The following is a 24961-nucleotide window of genomic DNA, read 5'->3' as shown; positions in this document are numbered from 1 at the left end:
ATGGTAGCATCTGAAGTTGTCACACCAAGTGCCAACCACAGATACAACCAGATACTCCATAAGAATTAAAAAACCCCACTCCTCACACCTAAATGTCAATAATCTTTTGCATTATATAATGTTGCGGTGATGCCTCAATGACATGTTACAATGGGATCAAAGAGCTACAACTACATCTCTGCTTTTTTTCTTCTTCAAGAGGACAGAGTACAATAGCTCTCAATTATTAATATTTACATTGAGAGCGAACAGCATCCTGGACGCTAGAAAACAAAACGCATGCAGGGGCTTCCCAATTTGGCACACAGGGACTTGGCGCAGGTGGAGGCACTATACTTCCGGAAAAGGGGGCTTCTGCTATTAAACGGCCTCCTGCTGGGGTCCTCCGGTTAGGCCACTAAATTTGGAGGCCAATTGCAACATGGGGAGTTTTCCTTCTTATCATTCCCATGGCAGTTGGCAGGTCAAGATTTTTCCTGTTTTGCTCCTTTCTTCATTCTACAAAGAAATTCTAGACGTTACCCAGCCGCGGATCTGTTTGGAAAGAAGGTGGAGGAGGGGTTAAGAACTTAGGGGTAAGAGAAAGAGCGCAATTTACGTGCGCACTTGTTTCCCCACCCTCCAGGGCACGTAGACTGCCGCGGGGCGACTCCGCCAGTCCCTCCACAGGCGCCGGAGCACACGCACCGAACATGAGGTGGGTCAGGCGCAGACTCGCGGCGTTCGGCGCCTACCACGAAGATTTATCGGGGTTGGGGGGGAGGGGGAGCGCCTCTCCCCAGCTCGAGCCTGGGAGACCCGACCCGCCTCCTTCCCCTCTGGCCGTCCAGCAGAGGAGGAAAGACTGAAGGGTGGGGGGAGGTGGTACCTGGAGATTTTACACTTTTTGAGGCCTCCGTCTTCCGCTACTGCCGCTGCCACGCCAGAGGATTTTCTTTTCTTCTTCACGGGCATCTTCCGCCCTCCCCGGCAGGGCGGGCAGGGGAGCCGGGGGAGGGGGTCGCTGTCCGCTGAAGGCTCCTCAGTGCTGGCCCCCGGTTCCCAGAGACAGCAGCAAGCGTAGTAGCAAAGTCTCCAGCCCGCACCGCAGCTTCCCAGCCCGGCCGCTGGCCGCTCCCACGTCTCCTCCTGGTCTTCCTCTGCTTGGGGCAGCGGGTCACTTCTCACCGGTGGACACTGCGGCTTGGTCACTCCGGGAAGGGAGAACACGGACTGCGCGGCACCGCCACCAGTCACAGACTCCCAAGAGCAAGAGGCTCAGTCTGACCCGGATGCGCCTCGCCGAGGGCCGGAAGTGACGCAACGCAGAGCTGGTCGCCGGGAGGGGCGTAGCTCCGGTTGCAAAGCTGTAGCGGCTTCACAGGCTGAATGACGCCAAGTACCGGCCCGGAGGGGAGAGATCCGGCCTTGGGGGCCCTTTGACCGCCTTGGTGGTCCAGGGACTTCCATCCCCCCTAATGCTGGTAAGTCACCTCCAAGAAATGTTTTATGAAATCACTGATACTTTGGCCTTAAAAATAACGTGGTAAAGTAAACCAAATTTCACTTCTGAACTCTTCCATTCGGTAACCTCACGTTCATTGTTACTTATTAAATGCACATCTTCTTTTTAGGCTGGCTCAGCCGCCCACTCTCAGACCCCTTCATTGTCCCTCACCTCTTTGCCTTGTTAAAACTTAGCTTTACCATTTCTCACCTGTCAGATATGAAACAGTAGGTAGTCGCTGACCTAGCAAAGAGGAATTTGGGGAGCATTTCTAAGGGGCCTTCCCTCAAACTTTTACCCCGAACACTTGTAATGACTCCACCTTCACTTCAGTGAAAATATTGTTTATAAATAAAGGTTGTTGCATATAAAGATTATATAGTAGTACAAAGTCGCTTTAGTCAATATATATGTAAAATAACATCTGTAAACCAGAGTGAGATTTTAGAGAAAGTGTCTTTAAATTCAGTAACAGCCCATGTGGTTCTAGTGAGATGACTTCCACCTGGACACTCTAATTTGGACAATCAGAATATCCTATTTCCTTAGTGCCATTAATTGGTTCAGAAGGACTATGATCCAAACCAGGCCGATCATTGCCAATGACACAAAATTGAACCATCAGGAATCAATTTATTTCCTATGGACTTGAACCTGAGAGGATGCAAGAATAAGCCAAAACTCAGAAAAGACCAGAATCAAGTAGAAAAACAAAAGAACAAAAACAAATGATTTTATGGTATAGGGCCTGAGTCCATGATACGCCCTGAAAATATCAGTTACAGGAGCCATTAAAACTCACCGTTTTGCTTATGCAGTTCTGTTACTTACAACCAAAAGAAGGTTGTTCCGAATGCTACTGTAATCCTTCAACTCAATTAAAAATGCATGAGACCAAAACTTCAAATCTGAATAAAATCAAGTTTCTAAAAAAAATACCATCTGTACGTAGGGACAGTGGAACATGTTAACACTCAATGCAATCAGCAAGATCTTTCTAGCCTGTCAGAAATTCTACAAGAAAAATGACCCAGATTCTGCAACAGGGTTTTAGAGAGAGAAGGAAAATTTCAAGGAAAATGAATCATTTTCCATATTTGAATCTTGAGTTAAAATTTTTTTTAATAGTATGACATTTATAGGACAATTGGAAATTTGAAAACTAGCTGAATATTTGATGAAATTCTAGAACAAGCAAAACTTACCTATAGGGCAGAATATTAGTAATGCTTAGGGACTGGGATAGGGTAGTGATTGAGGGAAAAGACTGACTGTAAAGAGGCAAAGGGAACTATATTGGTTAATAGACATTCTATGTCTTGTTGAGGTAGTGGTATATATACTTGTCAAAGCTCGTTGAACTGTACAATTAAAAATATATGCCCTTATTATATGAATATTATTCCTCAATAAGTTGATATAAAAAGTACAAGTAGCCCAGCCAGTGTGGCTCAGTGGCTGAGTGTTGACCCAGGAACCAAGAGGTCACAGGTTCAATTCCCGGTCAGGGCACATGCCCAGGTTGTGGGCTCAATCCCCAGTAGGGGGTGTGCAGGAAGCAGCTGATCGATGATTCTCTCTCATCAATGTTTCTATCTTCAAATTTCCAATCCTCCTATATAATAAAACCCTAATATGCAAATTGACCAAATGGCAGAATGACTGGTCGCTATGATGCGCACTGACCACCAAAGGGCAGATGTTCAGCGCAGGAGCTGCTCAACACAGGAGCTGTTTGGGGGCAGCTCCTGTGTTGAGTGTCTGCCCCCGCCCTCCCCCCCAAGAGGGAGGCAAGGGGAGGTGGGGGGGCGGGGCCAGCCAGGGGGCGGGGCTGGCCAGCAGGCAGCACCAGGCCACCAGCCAAGGTGGGTGCCAGTGGGGGCCCCCAGTCGCCCCGCCTGCTGGTCGCCCCACAGATCAGCCCTGATTGCCGACCAGGCCTAGGGACCCTACCCTATATATTGGGAACAGTCTCTTAGATTTAAAAATTAAAACCTGGCAAGGCTACTCTAACACTGAAAAAACAGGATGATGCAGTGATGACATGCATCGACTCTGGCTTGCACATTTTTGTGGTCAGTCCTGATTCTGACACTTATAGCTGTGTGACAAAGACAATTACTTAACTTCTCTCTGCTTCAGTTTTTCTACCCATAAGATGAGGAAAATGGTACTACTGCCTCAGAAGGATCATGTTATGTATTACTTTTTATAATCAGGGCAAAAAATGTAGTGGCCCATACAACAGCAAGATGCCTTTCACCTGTATGAAAATTATAATTACTGGTTCATGCAGCGTCCTGGATTGCAAGAGGGATGTCCGACTGCTGGTTGTTGGACATCCCCCTAGAGGTCCTGGATTGCAACAGGGTGCAGGCCGGGCTGAGGGACCACCCTTCCACCCCTGTGCAAGAATTTCGTGCATCAGGCCTCTAGTTGTCCTATAAATGTCATACTATTCAATGTTCTTCTCCCTTTAAAAATCAGTAAAAATATTTTTTTAAAGAGCAAACAAAAATACCCCAAATAATGACACTATTAGACATTAACAAAGCTTATTTCAAGAAGTGAGCTATAAAAACTAAATATCCCTTTTCACGAATAGAAAAAAGTGGAATAAAAATCTAAATGATGAAGACAAAGACCTGAGAGGACAATGTTCAAGGGACATCCTTCCAGAGAGCAGAATTAAGGTTGAATCAAGGGGTAAGGAACCTTTATAAAGCCTGTTTAGCAGGATACCAACATTGCTATGACCAATGACTATGTATATCCTCCACTCTTTTCTCAATAGGAATATTATGATTATTGTGTCCCTTCTCCACTGTTGTTTATTATATGAGAGTGGAGAGGCCACTTCTAGACTAGGAAGAAGACCCAACCACACCTGGAGACTCTGGAGATTCAACTGAACGCAATGACTGGATAGGAGCCTTCTTGCATCTATAGAATTCTCGGGAAAAAAGGTAAAAGACTGGTTCTGTGTATGGTATTCATTCTTTCAGTCTATTATCCAAACAGTATTTAATGATCACTTAAAATTAGAAACTGTTTTTGGTTTAGGGATATAAAAGACAGGTATGACGCTTGCATTCAAAAAGTTTATAGTCTGGAGAGGGAAGTATATGCAGCCCGTATGCATTTGAGAACAAAGAATAGAGTCAATAATCTATGCTTGTCAATGATTATAAAGGGATGGTGTTTTCAGTCATATAGATAATTTTCTTTATTGTTTTCCCTGATCAATACCTACTGTCACCACCATACCTTCATTCTCAAAATGGAGCATTCCGTTACTCTAATTACACTCACCAAAGGGACCTATTGATAGCATCACGGCCTGTGAACAGTATAGAAAAAATGCTTAATTATGTGGTTTTAATCTTATCTGGTGCTCATCAGCACACAAATAGGATATTATTTTTCACCAAGAAGGCACCTATAGATGGGGAAAGAAACTATGGCAGTACTGTAGTTCTTTGTTGTGTAGAATAATTTTTTAATGAAAGTAATGAGAAGGGAGGGATGAAGCATTTACTTTAAGCAGAAACTCAGGTGTTCTGGTTTCATATCCAAAGAAGATACTCAGTGATTTTAGGTAAGATACATAACTTCTTTTATCCCTCATTTTATCCTACAAGAAGGATGTGGGGGAAAAAAATATCCATCTTTAAGGGCAGTGGACATATATTTATGCCAGACAGGACAGGAGGTGGAAGAACTGAGACTGAACGTAGTTTTGTCATCTATTTGATATGTTGGTTATTCCTTAGCTTTTTTTTGGGTGGGGGGGTTATAGAATGAAGTTATGAAAAAGATCTTTTAAAATAGTTGTATCTGTATCAAAGCAGCCAAATACAGTGCCCTAAAATTTATTAACTTATATATTCTATACATAGTTTGTATTTTCTTAATACCTCTTTAAAATATGGCATTTCCACTTGCCAGAAAAACAGGCAACACAGAATTTCAGTGATTTATGGAATGCCATGTTATGTGGTCCTAAATTTATACAAATACTTTCCATATATTAACACTGATTTTCAAAATAACCCTGGTGAAAACTTTGTAAAATATTACCATACACATAAACCCTAAAAATGAAGACTAAGAGAACAGTAGAAATGGGATGTTTTGGAGCATTAGTAAAGTCCACAGGAATTCCTAGTGTTTTAGAGAAGCTCAGCAGTGCAGAACTATGTAGCAGTGCAGAACTATGCCATGTGCCCCTTACATTTATTGAAGCCTGACTGGCTGTGGTTCACACTGGGATCCAGACTGAGGGAGTGGCTACTCTCTGGAACACAGCTTGTTATCATGATGAAGGGCAAGGAAAACATGGTGAACCCCATGCTGGCTGTTAAAGGTTCTGTCCTGAAATGACACATATCACTTCTACATCCAATCAAGAGAGGAGAGACAGGCACCAAATAAAGATAAATACAGTCCACAAGAGTATGGGATTGGAATGCAATTTTATTGAAGATCCAGGGGAAGAATGAGTTCACAGAGCAGTTTTAAAGGGAAGTAGGGAAAATTATAAGATTGGTGTCTGCTTATACTTCACATTGACACATTGTATTTTCCAAAGATGGTCACAATGATCTTTCAATTGGATTGTTCTTCTAAAACTTTACCACTCCCTCTCAATAAATGGAGTCTTGTTAATAATAGTCTTCATCATCCTTTATCATCAATGTTGGTTCATGAATTGTGAGTACTGTACCATACATATGTAAGATGTTAAGAGGGGAAGCTGGGTGTGAAATATATGGCAACTTTGTGTATTATCATTGCATCTTTTCTGAAAACCTAAAAGTATTCTAAAATAGTTTATTTTTAAAAAGTCAAAGTGAATGGAAATAAATAAAAATTAAAAAGTAGTAGAGTGCAGGAAGAAAAAGTAGTAACTCAAGAAAGCCACCTCTGTTGGGTGCCTTTGGAAAGGTCAGAAGTCATAAAATTCTGGATGTGGGATCATAGGTAGGAAGCATTGTCTTGTATATCAAGTGCCCAACAACAAAGCTGACCCTTACCAGGAAGACTAAGAATTACTGCTGGACACCTGATTTGCCTTGCAGCATATGAATATATACCCCAAATGAAGAAAAGTAGTTCACAGAATCAAATTACTACTGGTAAAGAGTGCAGTGTATTGATGAATTGCTGCAGAGGAAAACTGTTTTTAGATGAGTGGTAGGACCAAGTGAGTGCAGACAGTTTGTGTTTAGGTGTTTTTGGGTTTTTTTGTGTTTTTATTTTCTTCTTAATATATTTTTATTGACTTCAGAGAGAAAGGAAGAGGGAGATAGAAACATCAATGATGAGAGGGAATCATTGGCTGCCTCCTGCACGCCCCCCACTGGGGATCGAGCCCACAACCCAGGCATGTGCCCTTGACCGGAATCGAACCTGGGACCCTTCAGTCCGCAAGCCGATGCTCTATCCACAGAGCCAAACTGGCTAGGGCAGGTGTGTTGTTATAAGCATTTTCATAGTCTTAGACTTACATGGGTGTTGTTTTTGTCACACTTTCCAAATAATATTGGAAAGATGGCACTGTGGAAAAGGTTTCTTAAAGTGAAAACTTTAAGATTGATTGATTTGCCTTTTAAAGTTTAGCAACCTTGAATAAAATATGTTTTACCATCTGTATAAGATAAAATATATGCCTTAGCTAGATATCACAGTACTGTATTGTTGAAAAAATAGTAAATGTGAATCTTATCAAAACTAACTGCTAAGGGGTATATAATTATGTATCAGCTGGAATCCCTGGGGTACACCCTACAAAAATCAAGTTCTTCTAGTCTAGAAAGAGTTTATTTAAGGTTGTTCACAGAATCAAAGGATGGAATTGCAAAGAAGGGGACATGTAAAAGAGGTGACTTACTCTGTTTTCCATTCCCACTCAAGTTCTGATAATGGGGCTTTCCTTTCCTATCACTACTACCTTTATTAAATGTCTATGGCCCTGTCTTTGTTTCCAGGGATCTTAACCAAGTTCTCAACCATTGAAAATAGGATTGTCTACACAGGCCAGTTTGAATGAGACTCAGCAAATTCTTAGGTCATAGTTAGACATTACTTCTTTGGAAAATCCAGAGGTGACATGTGGGCAGTTACTGAAGTCCCTCGCTATGCAGCACAAAGCAGATGAGTTCACCAGACTGTAGCAGAGGCAATGATTCCTAGAAAGACAGTAAATGATCTGCAAATGGTCTTATTTATTCAGCACCTATATGGCTTTGGTCAGTGGCAATAGCAATGTTGGCATTTATTAATGCTGAGTCTTCTCTTGTCCATGTGTTCTTTTGCAGATCTCCTCCCTCATCTATATCTTCACAGAGATCTCTGCCAAGTTTGAGCCCTATCCAACTCTTGAACCCCTTCCTAGCCAAGATAACATTCAGTTGTTAGGGCATAAAGGTATGCTCTGCTTCTTTCAGGGCCTGTACTTTTATTTAATTTTAACATATTTTTATTGATTTCAGAGAAGAAGCGAGTGGAAGAGAGATAGAAACATCAATGATGAGAGAGAATCACTCATCAGCTGCCTCCTGGCACACCTCCTATTGGCGATCCAGCCTGAAACCTGGGCATGTGCACTGACTAGGAATCGAACCATGACCTCCTGGTTCATAGGTCGACACTCAACCACTAAGCCCATGCCAGACAGGCTTAAGTTTTGTTTTTAGTTTTTTTGTCCTTACCAGAGGATATTTTTCCATTGATTTTTAGAGAGAGTGGAAGAGAAAGGGAAAGACAGAGGGAAACTGATGTGAGAGAAACAAATTGATTGGTTGTCTCCTACATGGGCCCTGACCAGGCCCGGGCCAGGGAGGAGCCTGAAATCGAGGTACGTGCCCTTGACCAGAATCGAACCTGGACCTTTTGGTCCACAGGCCGACGCTTTATCCACTGAGCCAAACTGGCTAGGGCAGGGCCTGTAATTTAACTTGCAAGAGCCTTTTGGTCTCCAAAGAAAATGTGGCTCCTGAGAATCAAACGTTTTGGCTTTCAATTGCATTTTTTAAATATTGTGGGGTTTCAAAGTATAGTTTTATAGTAAACAAAACAAAAAATTAACTTTTTCCTTTCTGATTTTACATTCAGTGCTTGAGGTAATGAAAATGGCACTGACTTTTTAAAGATCTTGAGTAAGAATGTGCAGAAAAGAAAACCACACGAATGTTTTTAAGTTATTTTCTCCCTATGGGCTAAACAACAAGAGAATTCTCAGACATTCTTCATTGAACTCTTCCACATTCTATACTATATAGCTAAAGCTTCCATCTGCACATCCTTCTGGTATAACCTACACCTACAACCAGTAACATAACTTGTAGGGCCCTGAGCAAAATGAAAATGCAGAATTTTGTTCAAAAATTGTTGAATGATCTGTGAGGGCAGACCATTAAACCCAGGGCAGGGACTTGCTCATGGAACCACCCCTGAACACACCTTAAAAGCAAGTCAAAGCCTGAGTGACCCAGTTTCATTCAATGGAGCTCTAGGTTTCTGTGTCAGAGAGTGCTATGCGTTCTAAACGCATTCTTTCTTATTTTAGAGACATTACATTTCCCACCCTATCTTGCAATCAGGAATTGCCATGAGAAGGTTCTATGTAAGCCTCACTCTTTATCTGCTAATCAGCCAGATTCAAAATACTTCAGGAGAGAATTCTGTCATTTCAGAGAATAGTGAAGCCACAAAATAGAAGAGGTCTAGATTCCTGAATCATCATATGGAAGACTGCCTGCCAAATACTACATTGAACTGTCAAATGAAGGAGAAATAAAACCATTGAAATTTTGGGGTTTATTGTAACGTTTGACATACCTTGACTATATGGCAGGAGTAGCCTATGTTAAAATAACAAATGACACCAAAATCCCAATATCTTTTAACAAAAAATTATTTCTTATTTATGATATGCCATCCAGAAGACTATACTCATAGCTACTCAGGGAACTAGGCTGATGAAACTTCACCATGACTTATGCTTCCATGATCATCACAGCAGTGGAAAAAAAAAATCGTGATTATACATTGTAAGGTTTTTGTAAATACTGGTATGTAATACATCATTTCTATTTACATATCAAAGACCTTAAGTCAAATGGCCATGCCTATCTTTAAAAAGAGTAAAGAAGCCCAGCCATTAGGGCTCAGTGGTTGAGCATTGACCTAGGAACCAAGAGGTCACAGTTCAATTCCTGGTCAGGGCACATGTAGGGGGGCATGCAGGAGGCAACCCATGGATGATTTTTCTCATCAATGTTTCTATCTCTCCCTCTCCCTTCCTCTCTTTCTAAAAATAAATGAAAACTTAAAAAAAAAAATAGCAAAGAAGTATAATCCCATGTGCCAAAAGGGAGAATCCAGACATATTTTGGAAATGACAGTCCTGAATACCACATGGTTATAGAAATTGGTTTTTGGAAGGAGAGTGCTGCCATACAGAAACTTAAAATATGTTGTATAGAATAAGTAGGCAGCAAAAAAAACATTAGTACAGGCTGGTTAGTTGGAGAGCTCTAGTGCACCCTGGTAAAATATTTAGTAAAACTGTCCTCCATGAGAAGTAGAAGGTAGACCATGAGCCTAATAAGACTCTTAACTGTATGGGAAGTAGATAGAGGGAGGGTAATGGTGTGAAGTGAAAATAATTTTGCAAAAATCAGATTAAGGGTTTTAACTTTGCTATCCAAGCCTATTGCTTCACATAGCCTCAAGAGCGGAATTTGTGTGAGGAAGCAAAGAAATAAATCATTATTGATAATTACATACAGAAAAGAACTAGAATGTGAAATTTAGAATATGAAACTAAAAGCAAATATATCAGAAAGTCTACCAAGTTTTTAAGGGAATTGTATTGTTCATGAAACCATGGGCCTGGACTGAAAAAGACTTGGAGTAATCATCAAGCTCCCAGGGTGTTCCCAGCAGAAAGCCCAGATAACTTATCTTTATGGTTTATAGATTGTATCCTGAGGACCCACATTTGAACCTGATGGAAAGGCCTGTGCATCACATGAAGCTGTGATTCATTGACTTCACAACCCTATTCCTGACAAGTACACTAGACCTGTGATAGGAATAACTTTAATTGGTTTCTTAAAGGTGTGAATATGTTTCTTAAAGGTGTAAATTTTCAAATTTCCTATTTGTTAGTCATCTTTAGGAATTAAAGGGGCCAAGTCAGTACTTGAAAAACGGGAATTGTAACTTGGCCTCTTTTCCTTTAAATTTATCCTGAGCTACCCTGTTAAATGAATTTATGCTGCCAATTTTTTAATGTTCTATTCTCATAGCAACAAGCTGTGATGTCAAAGGGTTAACACAAAACTGATTTAAAAAAACTGCTAGGCTATGAAGCAGAAAGCTCGATTTAAGTGCATGTTATTCAACAATCATCCTATCTAATAAAAGAGTAATATGCAAATTAACCATCACTCCACTACACCCACAAGCCACGCCCATAAGCCAATCAGGAACGAATATGCAAATAAACCCAGCCAAGATGGATACGGCCACAGAAAGCAGGAGGGCGGCTTGGGTATCCCCAGCGATGGAGGAAGCCAAGCTTTCCGCCTGCCCTTGCCAGCCTAGGCCTCCACTCAAGGCTACAAAGTTTCAATGATAGAAGATACATAAATCCAAACAGAAATGGCGGTAGCCACGGAGCTGGAAAGAGCAGGAGGCTAGGGTTGCCCGTGGTGATGGAGGAAGCCAAGCTTTCCACACACCATGGCCGGCCCAGGCCTCCGCTTAAGGCGACAAAGTTTCAATTGTAGAATATAAATAAACCCCAGATAACAGGGCCTCTGCTTGGATCGTCAGGGGCGTGGCCAGCCTGCAAACCACCACAGGCCACCCCATGCCCCAAGGGAACCCCCACCCTGATCGGGGACACCCTTCAGGGCAAACTAGCTGTTCCTCACCCGAGCACCAGGCCTCTATCCTAATAAAAGAGTAATATGCAGATTGACCATCACTCCAACACACAAGATGGCTGCCCCCATGTGGTCAAAGATCCTGGCCCCATGTGGACACAGATGGCCACCACAAGATGGCCAGCAGGGGAGGGCAGTTGGGAGGGACCAGGCCTGCAAGGGAGGGCAGTTGGGGGCGATCAAGCCTGCAGGGGAGGGCAGTTAGGGGTGACCAGGCCTGCAGGGGAGGAGAGTTAGGGGCAAACAGGCTGGCAGGGGAGCAGTTAGGCATCAATCAGGCTGGTAGGGGAGTGGTTAGGGGTGATCAGGCTGGCAGGCAGAAGCGGTTAGGGAAAATCAGGAAGGCAGGCAGGCGAGCAGTTGGGAGCCAGCAGTCCTGGATTGTGATAGGGATGTCTGACTGAATGGGCAGTCACACATCCCTCTAGGGGTCCCAGATTGGAGAGGGTGCAGGCTGGGCTGAGGGGAACCCCCCTTCCCCCATGCACGAATTTTGTGCACCGGGCCTCTAGTCCTATCTAATAAGAGATTAATTTGCAAATTGACCATACCTCTGCTACACCCACAAGCCACGCCCACCAGCCAATCAGGAGTGAATATGCAAATAAAACCAACCAAGATGGCTGTGGCCACAGAGAGCAGGAGGGATACTTGGGTTTCCCTGGCAATGGAGGAAGCCAAGCTTTCTGCCTGCCCTGGCCGGCCCAGGCCTCCACTCCAGGCTACAAAGTTTCAATTATAGAAGATAAATAAATCCCAACAAAAATGGCGGCAGCCACGGAGCTGGAGAGAGCAGGAGGCTAGGGTTGCCCCTGGCGATGGAGGAAGCCAAGCTTCTGCAGCCCTGGCCTGCTTTGGCCTCTGCTTAAGGCTACAAAGTTTCAATTATAGAAGATAAATAAATCCCAACAGAAATGGCTGCCACCATGGAGCAAGCAAAAGGCTTGGCTCCGCTCCAGGCTACAAAGTTTCAATTGTAGAAGATAGATAAATCCCAGATACCAGGGCCTCTGGGAACTCTGCTTGGGTTGCCAGGGGGCGTTGCCGGCCTGCAAACCACCAAAAGCCGCTCGCCCAGGCCACCCCACACCCCTAGGGAACCCCCACCATGATCCAGGACACCCTTCAGGGCAAACCAGCTGGCCCCCTCCCGTGCACCAGTCCTCTATCCTATCTAATAAAAGAGTAATATGCAGATTGACCACCACTCCAACACACAAGATGGCTGCCCCCATGTGGTCAAAGATCCTGCCCCCATGTGGACACAAGATAGCCACCACAAGATGGCCAGCAGGGGAGGGCAGTTGGGAGGGACCAGGCCTGCAAGGGAGGGCAGTTGGGGGCAATCAAGCCTGCAGGGGAGGGCAGTTAGGGGTGACCAGGCTGGCAGAGGAGGGAAGTTGGGGGCGACCGGACCTGCAGGGAAAGGCAGTTGAGAGGAACCCAGGCCTGCAGGGGAGACCAGTTGGGGGGTACCAGGCCTACAGAGGAGGGCAGTTAGGGGTGACTAGACCTGCAAGGGAGGGCAGTTAGCGGTGACCAGGCTTGCAGGGGAGGGCAGTTAGGGGCAAATAGGCTGGCAGGGGAGCAGTTAGGCATCAATCAGGCTGGCTGGCAGGAAGAAGCGGTTAGGGGCAATCAGGAAGGCAGGCAGGCGAGCTGTTGGGAGCCAACAGTCCTGGATTGTGAGAGCGATGTCCAACTGCCCGTTTAAACGGGCAGTCGGACTTCCCTCGAGGGGTCCCAGATTGGAGACGGTGCATGCTGGGCTGAGGGACACCCACCCCTGGTGCACAAATTTTGTGCACCAGGTCTTTAGTCCTATCTAATTAAGAGGGACTATGCAAATTGACCCTCACACCTCGCAAAGATGGCGGCACCCACAGCCAATAAGGAAGGAATATGCTAATTGACTGCCCTGCCCTCAAAGATGGCGATTACCAGGCCCCTCAGCCACGCCGCGCACCTGCCTTCAGAGTCCCCAGTCCCCTCAGGCCCTCAGCCGCCCAGGGCCGGCCCAAGGCGCAGGCAAGCCTCAGATGGCGGCTGCCCAGCCACCCAGGGCAACCCGAGGCTCAGGTAACCAGGGCCAGCTGAGGATTGCGCTGCCGGCAGTGGCAGCAGCAGAGGTGTGATGGAGAGTCGCCTTTCCTTGATCGCTGGGTCGCTTCCCACTCCTGAGGGCTCCCGGACTGTGAGAAGGGGCAGTCTGGGCTGAGGGACCCCCGCTCCAGTGCATGAATTTTCATCCACTGGGCCTCTAGTGTTATGCAAGTAAAAATGGAAACAGATAAAAAATAAAAGACTCAAAATAACAAGTTTATGTGAACATTTTTATTAATAGTTGCCCTGGTATAAAAAAAGCTTTCCCTTTAGCACTTTTTAACAGTGCTTATGTATTTTTTTTAAATACTATTAAAAAGCATTCAGTTACAAGTCTAAGCATTATTTCCTGCAAATTAAAGGTAAGCTAGATCATGCACACAGTAAAGAAAGCATCAAAGCATCTAAAAGAATTACTATTCAGGAAAAGATTACCTATTAATTTTTTTCTACTAAAAACCTAGCATACTTCATTACACTGAAAGGCATAATTAAAAGCAGTATATCAGACAAATGATTATCACATAAATTGGTATAGGTGCAATAAACTTCATTAAGACAGCATTCTGTAAAGCACCTTTACAAAGTTACATGCCCACAGGGTCTGGTAGTTTATGTCAATTAGTGAAATGACCTGGGTGTGAGACAGTGGGGTGGGTGACTACATCTCCTATCTATAGCAGTCTAGATGGGCTAGGTTAGGCCAGAACAACAAAGAAGACAATAGCTTAGTTGTTGAAGACAAAATTTGTTCACTTGCTCAAGCTACATGTGGTCAAGGATAAGCTGGGAACTCTGCTCTTTATCATTAGAGCAGCCACTATGTAGAACATTACTGGTTACCATGGCAGAGGAAAAAGAGATTCCACTCTCTCACACTGCACAACTCCTGTAGCAGCTTTATAGGGCATTTTACAAACTGTTATTTGCATTAAAAGTGGCCTATTCAAAATAATGAATTAAATAGGAAGCAGTTACCACCTTATATTAATAAACTCTTATACTCATCTACACTAATAAAAGAGAAAGATGCTAATTGACTGTACCTCCGCTATGCCCACAGCCAATCAGCACTAACATGCAAATTAACCGAACAAAGATGGTGGGTAAATTTGCATACGCAGTTGACGCAGGCAGTGTCTGACGCCACTGGCCGGTGGAGGGAGCAATCGTGGCTTGGACCTGGGCAGGCGGCGGGGGCGATTGCACCTTGGACCCAGGCAGGCGGTGGGGGCGATCGCGGCTTGGACTCAGACAGGTGGCGGGGACGATGGTGGCTTGGATCTGCTGGGCCGGCGGCGTCCAGGTCCAAGCCATGGGGACCCGGGCAGCTCCTGCCAAGGCCTGCCTGTGGGGTCCAGCAGAGCGAGAAAGATGGTGGCTTAGAGGGCATTGCTCCCTCTGGAGCCCCAGCTTCCTCATCCCAGCTGTGGAAACTGACAAAAGGTAGGAGGAAGTCCCACCCCCACATAATCAGCCGTTAGTCACACAGCTCTCAAAGGCCTGACAGCCAGGACTCTCATGCACCTGTATCTCAGACCGTGGCCGTAGAGAGGTGGGACTATGTCCAAAGAAAAACTGTTGATACAACGTAGCTCTGCAGCAGAAAGATGCTGACGTTATCGACAGAAAATGTCTGAAGAGCAACGTGTGTCTGATCTTGAAAGAAGGTGAAACCTGCGACAGAATGTATTTGAAGAGCAGCTATTGGAAAAAGGTCGCTCTGAAGCCAAAAAACACTGGCATCATCGACAGAAAATGTCTGAAGACCAACGTGCTTTTGAAGTTGAAAGAAGGCGGTGGTGACGACAGAATATGTCTAAAGAACAGTCATCAACATGTACTAGCAATACTGGTAGGAACTGCCTTCTCAGCGAAAATGGAGTGCATGAGGATGCAATTCTCGAACATAGTTGTGGTTGGAATGACTGTTAGATGTGAATTTTGCCTATCACTAAATTTCTCTGATGAAAAACCATCCGATGGGAAATTTACTCGATGTTGTAGCAAAGGGAAAGTCTGTCCAAATTATATACATTTTCCAGGTTACCCGGCATATTTAAAAAGATTAATGACAAACGAAGAGTCTGACAGTAAAAATTTCGTGGAAAATATTCGATCCATAAATAGTTCTTTTGCTTTTGCTTCCATGGGTGCAAATTTTGCATCGCCATCAGGGTATGGGCCATACTGTTTTAGAATACACGGACAAGTTTATCACTGTACTGGAACTTTACATCCTTCGGATGGTGTTTCTCGGAAGTTTGCTCAACTCTCTATTTTGGATACAGCCGAAGCTAAAAGTAAGATTAGCAGTCCCAGAAAACCAAGGCTGCTCAGAAAGACTTATGATCAACATCAACAACCTCATGCATGAAATAAATGAATTAACAAAATCGTACAAGATGTTACATGAGGTAGAAAAGGAAGCCCAATCTGAAGCAGTAGCAAAAGGTGTAGCTCCCACGGAAGTAACAATGGCGATTAAATACAATCGTAACAGTGATCCGGGTAGATACAATTCTCCCCGTGTAACCGAGGTTGCTGTCATATTCAGAAACGAAGATGGAGGACCTCCTTTTGAAAGTCAACTTGCTCATTCATTGTAAGTCAGAGCCCAATAATCTGAATGCCACTAAAATGAAACAAAACAGTATCCTGTTTCCTACATTAGATGCAATGACATATCCTGTTCTTTTTCCAAATGGTGAAAAAGGCTGGGGAACGGATATTGCATTAAGACTCAGAGACCACAGTGTAATTGACAATAATACTAGACAAAATGCAAGGGCACAAGTCACACAAATGCAGTATTATGGATTTCATCTTTCCGCCTGGGACACTTTCAATCCTATTCTAAATGCAGGAAATAAGTTTAATCACTTTATCAGTCATTATTTGCATCCATGTTGTTTTTGTATCATGAGTTTGTTATTGTTGTTTTATGATTTTGTTATTGTTTGTTCGTAAAATTATGTATTTTCATATACATTGTACTCATTTCCTTTTATCTCTCACACTTTCATTATAAAGAAAGGGCAAATAGCAATATTAAAACATTTCCTCTAATTAATTCCCTTTCAATGTGCACGAATTTCATGCACCGGGCCACTAGTTCTCCATAAAATATAAAATTTGATCTTTGTAAACAGGCTATGAGATAAATGCATATCTTCACCTTCATTATACAGAAAGGGAAACTGAGACGTGGAGAGTTTAAATAACTCAACCAAGATTGCACAGTTGTCAGGGTGTAAATGAAGAGTTAATACAAACTAGTGCACTCTCCTGCAGAATGCACTCCTTTCAGTCATCTGAAATAAAAGGGGATTCATATAGCACCATTCTTCAAAAATATAAGTGTATTTTTCTATTCTGTTGGTGGACATCTAGGTGTTTTCGGTTTTGAACAACTAAAAACAATACTATTATGAGCATTCTTTTAGGTGCATCTTAGTACATCTATCTATATAAAAGCCTAATATCCTAAGTGTCTGACCATTCAACCAGTCGCTATGACGCGCACTGAACACCAGCAGGCAGACACTCCAACTGGCCCAGATCACCCCTAAGGGCTTCTCCACCTCCCCCTGCTCCTGAGAGGCGATCGGGGCAGCAGCCGTTGCTTGTACCCGCTGCTGGCGCTGGCCCCAATCGCTCCACTCCATCAGCACATGGGAGTGGCGGTGAAGGGAGCAGGGCTGCCGGGCAGGGCCAGGCAGGGTGTGGAGGATGGGCAGAGACCTGCCCCCATGCCCACCACAGCCTTGTGGCCCACAGTTCCTTTCAAAGTGCACTAATTCATGCACTGGGCCCCTAGTATATACTAATAGCCTAGGTCAGGGGTGGGCAAACTTTTTGACTCGAGGGCCACAATGGGTTCTTAAACTGGACCGGAGGGCCGGAACAAAAGCATGGATGGAGTGTTTGTGTGAACTAATATAAATTCAAAGTAAAGGAGCGGAGGGGAGAGCAAGAGAACCGGATAGAACAGCCGGATCCGGCCCGCGGGCCGTAGTTTGCCCACGGCTGGCCTAGGTGGTCGTCATGCCATGATGCCCTCACGCCGTCACAATCCCATCAGCAGGAGGCTGCATGCGCAACAGGCCCGCGCTGGTGGGCAGGGCTGCATGCATGACGAAGCAGAATAGGCCTTGACATGTGGGAGGGGTGGGACCTGAGCACTTGGCGTGGAGGGAATAGGACAGGCTCTATGGGAGGGAATGCAGAGCAGAGCTGTGAGTGGCGCTGGTCATGTTCTGGCATGGTGGCTCCTCTTCAGGTGTGACAGGCTGCAGCGGCCTGGCTGAGAAGGAAGGGGACAGTGCGGTGCTCTCAGCACAGTCACCATGGACCACCAGGATGAGAGGCCTCCTGCCAAGGCCCGCTGCCTGAGCAGTTTGGAGCCCTCTCAAGATGACGTGCCGCCACCACCTCTGCTCATGTGACTGCCCCTGCCTCCACCGGAGCAGCACCCAAGTCTCCGGGAGGAAACGGAGGTGGCACAGGTCCTGCTGACATGAGCGGGGTGGGATTGGGCCCCACTCTGCCCCTGCCATCTCCCTGTCATTCTCGAGGAGGGGGGAGTGCACGCGTACTTCACCCTGGGTACCGGGTGTTCCTACTGGGAACCTGATTTCGAGTCTGGGTATGGGGAGGGGCCCCCTTTCACGGAGAGCCTAGAAACATTTTCTCCTGAGGAGGTGGCTGGGGAAGCCTGGAGATCGACATTCAGGTTACCGAGCTAGAGCCACAGCTGGAGCTGGAGCCAGAGCCGAGCGGCTTTGGTGGAGAGGCCCTAGATACCTGTAGCATAGGGGGACGAGAGTACCAGGTATTAGCCGATCTATAGGGGAGGGAAGAGGCCATTATCATAGTGGAAGATGACGAGGAGGAGGTGAAGGAGAATGTGAGCAAGAAGAGGAGGAGGAGGAATCGGAGGAAGAGGCCTAGGGCCCATGGCTCAGGCCTACCTCTTTGGGGCAACCCATCAAGGAGCACCAGTGTCCCGGGTCTCACACAATTTCGCTTGCCAGGTCATTAGTCCTATCTAATAAAAGAGTAATATGCAAATTGACCGTACCTACGCTACACCCACAAGCCACGCCCACCGGCCAATCAGGAGTGAATATGCAAATAAAACCAACCAAGATGGCTATGGCCACAGAGAGCAGGAGGGAGGCTTGGGTTTCCCTGGCAATGGAGGAAGCCAAGCTTTCCGCCTGCACTGGCCGGCCTAGGCCTCCACTCAAGGCTACAAAGTTTCAATGATAGAAGATACATAAAACCAAACAGAAATGGCAGCAGCCACAGAGCTGGAAAGAGCAGGAGGCTAGGGTTGCCTGTGGTGATGGAGGAAGCCAAGCTTCTGCAGCCCTGGCCTGCTTTGGCCTCTGCTTAAGGCTACAAAGTTTCAATTATAGAATATACATAAATCCCAACAGAAATGGCTGCCACCATGGAGCAAGCAGAAGGCTTGGCTCCGCTCCAGGCTACAAAGTTTCAATTGTAGAAGATAAATAAACCCCAGATACCAGGCCTCCGCTTGGGTCGCCAGGGGGCGTGGCCTGCCTGCAAACCACCACAGGCCCCTCGCCCAGGCCGCCCCATGCCCCAAGGGAACCCCCACCCTGATCCGGGACACCCTTCAGGGCAAACCAGCTGGCCCCCACCTGTGTACTAGGCCTCTATCCTATCTAATAAAAGAGTAATATGCAGATTGACCATCACTCCAACACACAAGATGGCTGGCCCAATGTGGTCAAAGATCCTGCCCCCATGTGGACACAAGATAGCCACCACAAGATGGCCAGCAAGGGAGGGCAGTTGGGAGGGACCAGGCCTGCAAGAGAGGGCAGTTGGGGGCGATCAAGCTTGCAGGGGAGGGCAGTTAGGGGTGACCAAGCTGGCAGAGGAGGGATGTTGGGGGTGACCAGGCCTGCAGGGAAAGGCAGTTGGGAGGGACCCAGACCTGCAGGGGAGAGCAGTTCGGAGGGACCAGGCCTGCAGGGGAGGGCAGTTAGGGGTGACCAGGCCTGCAGGGGTGGGCAGTTAAGGATGACCAGGCCTGCAGGGGAGGGCAGTTAGGGGTGACCAGGCCTGCAGGGGAGGGCAGTTAAGGGTGACCAGGCCTGCAGGTGAGGGAAGTTAGGGGCAAACAGGCTGGCAGGGGAGCAGTTAGGCATCAATCAGGATGGCAGGGGAGTGGTTAGGGGGTGATCAGGCTGGCAGGCAGAAGCGGTTAGGGGCAATCAGGCAGGCAGGCAGGCGAGCAGTTGGGAGCCAGCAGTCCTGGATTGTGATAGGGCTGTCCGACTAAACGGGCAGTCGGACATCCCTCGAGGGGTCCCAGATTGGAGAGGGTGCAGGCTGGGCTGAGGGACAACCCCTCCCTGTGCAAGAATTTCGTGCACCGGGCCTGTAGTATATAATAAAAGCCCAGGGACCGTTACCGTATAATGACCAGAACAAGCAAGGACCAAACAACCAGAACAAGCAAGGACCAAACAACCAGTGAGGAGCACTGACCCAGACCTTGCTGTCAGCATTCTGACAGCCCCTAATCCCATTCACCCGCAACCCGGACTCTGATATGAGGGAGGAGGGAGCCGGATACCCACACCCCAGACTCTGACAGCAGGGTGGCGGGAACCCCATTCCTCGCGGAATCAGCCATTGATCAGCTTGCTGTCCACTCCCAGACAGCCCAGAATGCCGTTCACCCACATCCCAGACCCTGATAGCAGGGAGGTGAGACCCAGATACCCGCATCCCGGACCCTGATAGCAGGGAGGCAGGAGAAGCATTCCTTGTGTAATCAGCCATTGGTCAGCTTGCTGTCCGTGCCCTGACAGCCCAGAATCCCATTCACCCGCACCCCAGACCCCGACAGCAGGTATTAACAGGATCTGCAGAAGCAGAGGTTGTTCTGATTCCAAGAAGTTATTTGTCCCTGTCTGACACTGGCCTCCCATTTAAATTAATTAGTTTCCCGTGATGCCAGCATTTGCGATGACAATAAATCACAGGGACAAACTCTAGACAGAGTAGGAATATTCCTAACTGAACCTGTTTTCAGCCATGGTCAGTTATATGTTGCTTTCTCTTAAGTTTGAAGAGTGTGTGACGTTAAAGTTAAAGTTGTAAATGCTTCATCACAAGGGAAATTAGTCAAGCACTCTGAAAGTGTTTTCACTCTAAATATGGTATACAGGGAGATATTAGAATAAGTTTAATCAATTTATCAGTCATTGTTTGCATCAATGTTGTTTTTATATCATGTTTTTGTTGTTGTTATATCATGTTGTTATTGTTTATATAATAAAGAGGTAATATGCTAATTGGTCCTAATGGTGTCCCAGTCACAACCGGTCAACAGGCTGCTCATGCACAGGAGCTGGTGGGCAGGGATGGGGGTGGGGACTTCCACCCCCAGTGGAGGCACGTGCAGGCCTGCCCAGCGCTAACGTCATGCTGTCTTGGAGGCGGAAGCCGCTCCCGACGGATGCACACGCAGGTAGGAGCTGGTAGGCAGGAATGGGGGATTCTGCTGAGGTGAAGCTGCCGGCCTGCTTCCCTGGCCAGGGACGTGACGCTGCCTGCCTGTGTTCCTGACCTGGGATGTGGCACTGCATGCGTGCATCCCCACCCAGCGCTGAGGTGAACCTGCCTGCGTGCGTCCCTGGCCAGGGACGTGAAGCTGCCTGCATCTGTGTCCGGCCTGGAATGTGACACTGCCTGTGAGCGTCCCTGCCCAGTGCTGAGGTGAAGCTGCCTGTGTGCGTCCCTGGTCAGGGACGTGCAGCTGCCTGCCTATGTCCCCAGCCTGGAATGTGACGCTGCCTGCGTGCGTCCCTGCCCAGCACTGACATGAAGCTGCCTGCCTGTGTCCCCGGCCTGGGACATGATGCTGTCTGCATGTGTCCCTGCCAAGCACTGATGTGACGCTGCCTGCATGTGTCCCTGGCCTGGGACATGGCACTACCTGTTCGTGTCCCCGCACAGCACTCAGGTGAAGCTGCCTGCCTGTGTACCCGGCTGGGGACATGACACTGTCTGCATGTGTCCCCGGCTTGGGATGTGACGCTGCCTGCGTGCATCCCTGTTCAGCACTGACGTGACACTGCGGGGGGGTCTGGGCATGATGGGTGTGCAGCTGGCCGAGTCTGGGTCTTGCCCAGTGGGGGTGGGGATGGCTGGGTCTGGGTCTTGCCCAGTGGGGGTGGGGCCAGCCGGGTCTGGGTCTCAAGTGATTTTGAGGCCTGCACAGGTGTGCAGGGACTTGACTTTGGGTACTGCGGCACACCCCAGAGTCTGACATAAGGGAGGAGAGAGCCTGATACCCACACCCAGGACCCACACAGCAGGGCGGCAGGAGCCCCATCCTTCAGAGAATCGGCCATTGGTCAGCTTGCTGTCGGCAGCCTGACAGCCAGGAATCCCATTCACCTGCACCCAGGACCCACACAGCAGAGTGGCGGGAGCCCCATCTCTCACGGAATTCCCTTTTAATGTGCATGAATTTTGTGCAAGGGCCACTGGTTTATTAATAAATTTATATATTATTTTAATATACATTTTACTAATTTTCTTTAATCTCTGCCACTTCTATTATAAAAAGGGCAAATATCGATATTAAAATATTTCTTCTAATTCCCTTTCAATGTGCATGAATTTGTGTACCAGACCACTAGCCTATACTAGTATATATAAAAGGCTAACATGCTAAGTGTCCAACCGGTCTCTATGACACGCACTGACCACCAGGGGGTGATGCTCAATGCAGGAGCTGCTGTGACACGTACTGGCCATTTACAGAGAAACGGCACTGCAGACCTGGCACCCACAAAGCAACACTCAGCTTCCCCCAAGTGGGACACAGGCCCCGCCATCACCCCAGAGCGACACCCCACCAAATCGCAGCCAACGCTGCCAAGACCCCATGGTTCAAAATGCAGCCCACAGCCCAGCCTGGAAACAGTCGCTATGGGCGCCGGTTAATGACATCACGTAGCAGCGCCCAGCTTCCTCTCCCTAGCGACTAGCCTCCTTGGAGTTTCTTCAGCCCAGGAACATGACTTGCTTCATAGCCAGGTGGAAACACTTTGCACTTTAACCAAATGTCTGTAAAGTATTTTCCCATGCCTCATATCATTTGATCCTCACAGAAGTCCTGGCATAGGTAGATTAGAGTCTCGGTGGAATCCTATTTTATTTACATTAGCCGTAAAACAGAGATTTAGAAAGTTTAGAAACTTGACCCGCCTGAAAAGAAGTAAGAAATGGTGGACCTTGAAAATGACTTCAGATTTTCTCACTGTGCAGAATATAGTCAAAGACTGCTGCAGTTAAATATTTTCCCTGCATGATCTACAATAATCATCTGCTTCGTGTTGATATTTACTGCTGTGTTGCTGACAGTTACCTGAAAGAGAAGTTGGGGTGCTTCACTGGGCTGGAAAAAGTTTAGCTAAATCAGAAAGCAGGTCTAATTAAGCAAGTATATTCTATATATATGTATAAAAAAGACTAAGTTGACTCACGCATGCACATTTATATATATAAAAGCCCAGCGACTGAACAGCGGAACGACTAGAACAACCGGTCAACCGTCGCTATGATGTGCACTGATCACCAGGGGGCAGATGCTCAATGCAGGAGCTGCCCCCTGGTGGTCAATGCGCTCCCACAGTGGGAGTGCCGCTCGGCTGACCGGGATAAGCAGCACTTCCAAAGCAGGAACAGCCCCTCCAAGGGTGGGTCCACAGCCTCTCGGCTGACAGGAATGAGCTGCGCTCCCATTGTGCACGAATCCATGCACCGGGCCTCTAGTTACATGTAAAACTCACGCTGGCACCAATTGTGTATTTTCATCTGTCACTGTCGATCGTGAATTTGGTTAACACTTCTATTATAGAGAAAGGGCGAATAGCGATATTAAAATATTTCTTCTAATTAATTTCCTTTCAATGTGCATGGATTCGTGCACCAGGCCACTAGTGCAGCCATAAAAAGGAAGGAACTCTTACCTTTTGTGACAGTATGGATGGACCTGGAGATTATTGTGCTAAGTGAAATAAGCCAGTCAGAGAAAGACAAATACCATAAGATCTCACTTATATGTAGAATATAATAAACAAAATAAACTGATGAACAAAATAGAAACAGAGGCATGGATACATGGAACAGACTATGCACCTGTCAGACAGGAAGAGGTTGGGGGGGACTGGATGAAAGAAGTTGAAGACATTAGCCAGAGAACATATATGCATAACCCACAGACACAGACAACAGTGTGGTGACAGCCAGAGGGGAAGCAGAGACGGGGGTTGGGTGGAGGTGGGCAAAGAAGGGGAAAATGGGGACATCTATAATAGTGTTGTCAATAATAAAGCTAAAAAACTAACATAAAAAAACCCCACAATGGATGCCCTTGAAATGGTTTTAATCAGATTTTGTTTTTAAAATATTGCTTAGTACTTCTTATAAGAAACCCTAAAGGAAAAATTTACTACCAAGGAAAGTTTGGCTTTCTTTGAGAGATACTCACCTTTCTTTTAGAAATTATGTAAATGACTACATACTCTTCACTGTGACAGCCAGAAAGCTTAAAGTCGTATCTGAAGCTCTTGGGCTCTTACTGCCTGCACATTTGTGTTCCCTTCCCCTACCTCTCATGATTGTGTTCTACTGGTCTATGTATTTTCTGAATCACTTCTTTATTCTTATTTATATTTTAGAATTATTGTTTTTGTAGTATTGTCCTTTAAAGCTACCTCAGCCATTTATGGAATAAGATACAATCTAATTAACCAAACAAAAATAAACAGCATAAACACCACAGCCTCCTAATGAATGAATCATGCAGATGCAGTCCCAGCATGCCACCCAAATCACTCTTTTGCTGTAAACCTAGTCAGATGCGGCAAGAAAACCAGATGGCACAGGAAACCTCTCTATGCAAAGAAAGAGCAGCTGAAGAGCATGGAAGGCCCTTCCTGAACGAGTGGGACAGTTGGGGCAGCCAGTGCCAGCAGCACCAGAGAACTAGAAAGTGTCAAGCTGCTGGGAAGTTATGTACTGGATCGAGGCTAGAGGCAAGCCAACTAACTATATTCCCTGAAATACTATTAGAAAATAATTGAATTTACTACAAATTATTTTTTCAAAACTACAGAAGTGTATTTATAATTCCTCCTTTTAAAAAATAACTAAAATTAAAGATAATTTTGAAAGGACTGGAGACCTCTGCTTTTAATCAAGATGAAGTAACAGGAACTGAACTTACCTTCCTGCCTAAAGCAACCCTCTCCTTCCAACAAACAAAAAAGAGAAAAATATGCAAGACACTGGTTTATGAAACTGTACATCAATCAAACAAGGAGAGTGATTGTTGGAAAAAGTGAGTAGGCCA

At 46.1% G+C, this 24961-nt stretch overlaps 1 protein-coding gene and 1 long non-coding RNA gene across 7 annotated transcripts in view; one reads left to right on the top strand and one right to left on the bottom strand.

Moving 5' to 3' along the window:
- The window catches only part of DCUN1D5 (defective in cullin neddylation 1 domain containing 5), a 67855-nt gene that overhangs the window by 34694 nt on the left and 8200 nt on the right, over positions 1 to 24961 (bottom strand). For 2 of the 6 annotated variants that reach the window (XM_080641685.1, XM_080641687.1), the window contains exon 1: positions 869 to 1265. The exons of 2 other annotated variants lie outside the window; for them this stretch is intronic. In XM_080641685.1, the coding sequence (XP_080497811.1) occupies positions 869 to 954 (86 nt within the window). In that variant the 5' untranslated portion in view covers positions 955 to 1265. Of the gene's footprint in view, positions 1 to 868; positions 1291 to 24961 lie in introns of those variants that run through there. 2 more of the 6 variants (XM_080641688.1, XM_080641690.1) reach the window with 2 other exon arrangements.
- Positions 1288 to 22972, top strand: LOC308234239. The gene is made up of 4 exons (XR_013959035.1): positions 1288 to 1463; positions 4281 to 4452; positions 7807 to 7915; positions 10472 to 22972. It is a non-coding gene; the product is annotated as an uncharacterized lncRNA (long non-coding RNA).

The sequence above is a fragment of the Plecotus auritus genome (assembly GCF_963455305.1).
Source record: "Plecotus auritus genome assembly, chromosome: 9".
Classification (NCBI taxonomy): domain Eukaryota; kingdom Metazoa; phylum Chordata; class Mammalia; order Chiroptera; family Vespertilionidae; genus Plecotus; species Plecotus auritus.
Note: the sequence above shows the minus strand (reverse complement) of the source record. Positions and strands in the feature narration are given on the sequence as shown.